Here is a 4,013-nt window from a genome sequence, read left to right as displayed (position 1 = left end):
TAATGATTGGACAGCTGGTGATGACTTCCCACATTCTACAATGTTGGGCAACGAGGAAGCTTTCAAGCCAAAACTTCCATATGTCGTATTTTTCAATACAAAACATAGGTAGAGAAGATAATCTGCTGTGGTTAGTCTCCATCAAAAAAGAGAGAACAGGTAACAGCAGATAAAGCAAGTAGCAAGCACAAAAAAAATAAGAAAGAGTAAAACTTTTTCGAGACCTTTAATAAGGATCTAGTTCAAGTAGAACTAGTCAGAGACAGATAGTTCTTGCGAACAACCTGCTCTGATACCAATTGTTAGGTCCGGGGGGGTCTCGAATAGGTGTATGGGGGGGGGGAATACACCTATAGGCTATTTTTGTGACTATCTACAAACCTCAATCAGAGGGATCTCAGTCAGAGATAGAAACGAAACTTTACACGCAAACAAGACACCTGTTTAACCGAAATAAGTGTTGACCAACAGGGTTATCAGTTAAGTCCACTACTACAAAAATGCACATACATAACGCTTCATACATAACGGTTTTTTTAAAAAACCGTTATGTATGAGCGCATTTTTTGAAAAGATAACGGTTTTGACAAAAAACCGTTATCTATGTACTGTTGTCCATGGAAATAGATAACGGTTTAAGTTAATCCGTTATGTTTATGCGTTATCTATTAGTTTCATACATAACGGTACTACAAAACCGTTAAGCCGACCGTTATCTATGAGCATTTTTTAATTTTAAAATTTAACTTAATCTAATTCCCCCAAGCCACCAAACACTAACACCTCTCTCTCCCGCTCAGCTTCCCCAATCCTCACCTTCTTCCAGTCCGCCGCACCCCCCCGGTCTGCCGCGCCTCCGTCCAGCCCCCTCAGTTCGCCGCGCCCATGGTCTGCTTCCGTCTGCCCGGATCGGTGTCTAATTACTCACCCAACCAAACCCCCTCTTATTTGTACGCAAACTCCCTCTCTCTCTCTCTGCGTTATTGCTTTCTCTCGCTCCATGTCGTCTCTCTCCCTCTTTCGTCCGGCGACGTCGTCGCCTCTGGCGTGACGAGGCCGGCGCCTCTTCTTATTCCTTCTCCTCTCCTTTCATTTTCTTCCTTATTTCTTCCCCAAAATAAAATCCCCAATTTCTAGGGTTTTCAGCCTCCCTCTCCTCTCTGAATTTCACCCCTCCGGCGAGTCCCGCCACTTTCGCCGCCGTCGCACCGCCGCCCCCTGCCTCAGGTAACACCTTTATTCTCTCTCTCTCTCTCCCTCTCGATCTCTCTCTCTCTCTCTCCTGTTCTCGGTTTGTGTGTGTGTGCTGTGTGAGGGTGGCGGCGGCTGAGGGATGGGGAAAATGGGGCGGTGCGGAGGCTTCGATCTAAGTTGTATTTTGTTAAGTTTTTGTGTGAATTGTGGAAACTGAATATTTTACAGATGTTCATTGAAATGCTTGAGATTTCATATGGATGTCTTGACATTCTATTTTTATTGAGTTATCCTTTAAATTTGTGGGTTAGTTTAGATGAGATTCATGTCAAGATTAATGGAAAATTATTCTGATTTTGTTGTGTTATGGTGCTCCTAATTTCTTACATGTAGATTGATTGGCTCTCTGTTATAATTCCATCTTTTCCTTTATGAAATTGAAAATTTATGATTGGATTGGATTGGTGATGAGGTCTAGGAGGTTTAATCTGGTTGATTCTTTTTATTGGCTACTGGTGTTAGATTTTAGAAGTTTTGATTATCTCTTGTGCTGATCACTCCAATTAATCTGAGGAGAGCTTATGCTAAAGTAAACTGTAAGCTTACTCACAACCAAAATACAAATCTAGAGACAATTTGAACCTACCAGAATTCAATTATCAGATACTGGATACTGCACTTGGTGCTTTTATTTGATAACTTCTTTTTATTTATGGCAAACCATTCAAAGACTCGAAGACAGCAAGGTGATGAAAAACTGGCTTCTGCATCCGATTGGAGAATGTAACTTGCATCTATTTGCTCTTGTTTCATTATGGATATCAAGCAAAGTAGGTATATTATCTATTAGTCTTGATACTATATCCTCTTTCTTGTGTGTTAACTTGATTATTTTCAGATACATGATTCACCTTCTCTGTCTGTTAAAAATTTCAAATCCTTGGGAGACAACTTTATCAAGGAGCAACATTTCACCATGGGGGATATTTTGGAAGCTGTAAGATCATTGTTTCATTAATGCTTATAAGATCCTTCTCCATTTTCTATTAAGCATGATGGCTAACAAGAAATCTGCAGGAGATAGTGCTAATGCAGGTATTGTTTGATGTGCTATTTCTTTCTAATACTATTTGACTTGTTTTTGTTCTCTGGATCACTTTCCTGTTTGGTAAAGTAATCGAGTTTCTTTAAGGTTCTGCAATTTGGGATTGGCATGTCGAAAATTGCTCCATTTTGTTGCTTTGAGTAAATCCTATTTCAGATTGATTCCATTTGCATCTTCCTCCAGTTGATTCCATTTCTATAGCGATTTCTTATTTTTCCCCTATTATCAGGAGTATGTGGCAGAAGACCGTGAAGCTAACAAGGATGTGTCCGAACTTGATCCCAGCCATGTGACCGAGCTAAGATGCTAGGCCTCTATTGAGGTTAGTACAAATTCACTTGCATTTTTCATGAGCATCAGCATCATGTATGGAAATTAACAGCTGAAAATGAAAAGCTGAAGGTAACATTTGAGGTCTGCTTTAACTATCTCTTGGTGAAATATATGTTTCGTAACTCATGATAGGCTGTGGCGAATCCTGAATGGTTGGTTCAGAGTTTAGTGAGTTCTCTGGAAAAGAAAGTAGATGAAGGAGAGAAGAAGTATGAAGAGTCGAACAAGCTAGCTATGGAGGCAGAGACAGAGATAATTAAGCTGAAGACCGAAATGCAGAGGTTGATATATAACTTTTTTTCTACTCTTGAATAGGTTTTGTCCATTTTACCAATCACTTTGATATGCTTTTTAAGTGTTTATCATGATGCTCTATATTGTGATTCTTGGTTGGCTCTTTGTATGATTTTGTGGCAGGTTTGTGGTGGATTAAATGAGTCGTACGTTGAGCTGAAGAGACTTGTGAATTCACAAGAAAAGTTGTACCATATGGCTAGCTAGTTGCATATTTAATATGTTTAGTATTTTTGTAAGGCATAATAGTATAGATAGAACAGTTGTTGAATTTTGACTATATTCAAATCTGTATGAATTCTTTTTTATGATAATAATATAAAATTAAATATTTTGGATGATATATAATATTATTATTGTTGGTTTTATCATTTATATTGTTATGTATAAATTAATAGATAACGGAGAAATAGAAATCTAATTACGGTAAAAAAACGTTATACATAACGGATTACCAAACGTTATTAATATAAAAAAACCGTTATGTATAGGTGTGTACATAACAGTGAATATTAAACTTTCATGACGGTTTGAAACGTTATGTATAATACTATAGATAACGGATATAATCCGTTACGTATATATAAACAATCGTTATGTATAATAGAATAGATAACGGATATAATACTATAGATAACGGATATAATCCGTTATGTATAATACTATAGATAACGGATATAATCCGTTACGTATATATAAACAATCGTTATGTATAATAGAATAGATAACGGATATAATACTATAGATAACGGATATAATCCGTTATGTATAATAGAATAGATAACGCTTAAATCTCCGTTATGTATGAAATCCACATACATTACACCATTATATATTACGGATGTTTTCTCACATAGATAACGGATAAAATCCGTTATCTATGAGCGAATCTGGCGTAGTGGTCACTAAAAGCTCTTCAGTAAAGAGTTATCAGTTAAGTCACTGGAACTTAACTGATCCACGTAAGGGCTTCAGTCGTGTTTGCAGAGATGAAGATGATATCTCTCTTCCTTACTATCAGAGGATAGTGAGTCAGATTGATATCATACGCAGCGGAAATTAAACTTAGTTTCGAATAGCCTCGGTG

At 37.3% G+C, this 4,013-nt stretch overlaps 1 protein-coding gene across 5 annotated transcripts; it reads left to right on the top strand.

Moving 5' to 3' along the window:
• Nucleotides 1-1,043: 1,043 nt before the first annotated feature.
• Nucleotides 1,044-3,208, top strand: LOC130986952 (cyclin-J18-like). 5 transcript variants are annotated; one of them, XR_009089510.1, is made up of 5 exons: nucleotides 1,044-2,024; nucleotides 2,093-2,191; nucleotides 2,272-2,289; nucleotides 2,529-2,621; nucleotides 2,765-3,208. XR_009089510.1 is itself a non-coding variant. In XM_057910506.1 (4 exons), the coding sequence occupies exons 1-4, from the start codon at nucleotides 1,944-1,946 to the stop codon at nucleotides 2,607-2,609; spliced, it is 279 nt and encodes a 92-aa protein (XP_057766489.1). In that variant the 5' UTR covers nucleotides 1,044-1,943; the 3' UTR covers nucleotides 2,610-3,208. The 5 variants fall into 5 exon arrangements, 1 of the variants encoding a protein (XP_057766489.1); XR_009089509.1 differs by lacking the exon at nucleotides 2,272-2,289; XR_009089508.1 differs by having other exon boundaries at nucleotides 2,093-2,289.
• Nucleotides 3,209-4,013: the final 805 nt, after the last annotated feature.

This window comes from Salvia miltiorrhiza, chromosome 5 (genome assembly GCF_028751815.1).
Source record: "Salvia miltiorrhiza cultivar Shanhuang (shh) chromosome 5, IMPLAD_Smil_shh, whole genome shotgun sequence".
In the NCBI taxonomy this organism is placed as follows: Eukaryota; Viridiplantae; Streptophyta; class Magnoliopsida; order Lamiales; family Lamiaceae; genus Salvia; species Salvia miltiorrhiza.
This window is presented reverse-complemented; position numbering and strand designations above follow the sequence as displayed.

Coding starts and splice junctions, on each gene's coding strand:
- LOC130986952 (XM_057910506.1), top strand. CDS start 1,944: ATGAAAAACTGGCTTCTGCATCCGATTGGAGAATGTAACTTGCATCTA. Junction 2,025..2,092: donor CATTATGGATATCAAGCAAA/GTAGGTATATTA, acceptor GATTATTTTCAG/ATACATGATTCACCTTCTCT.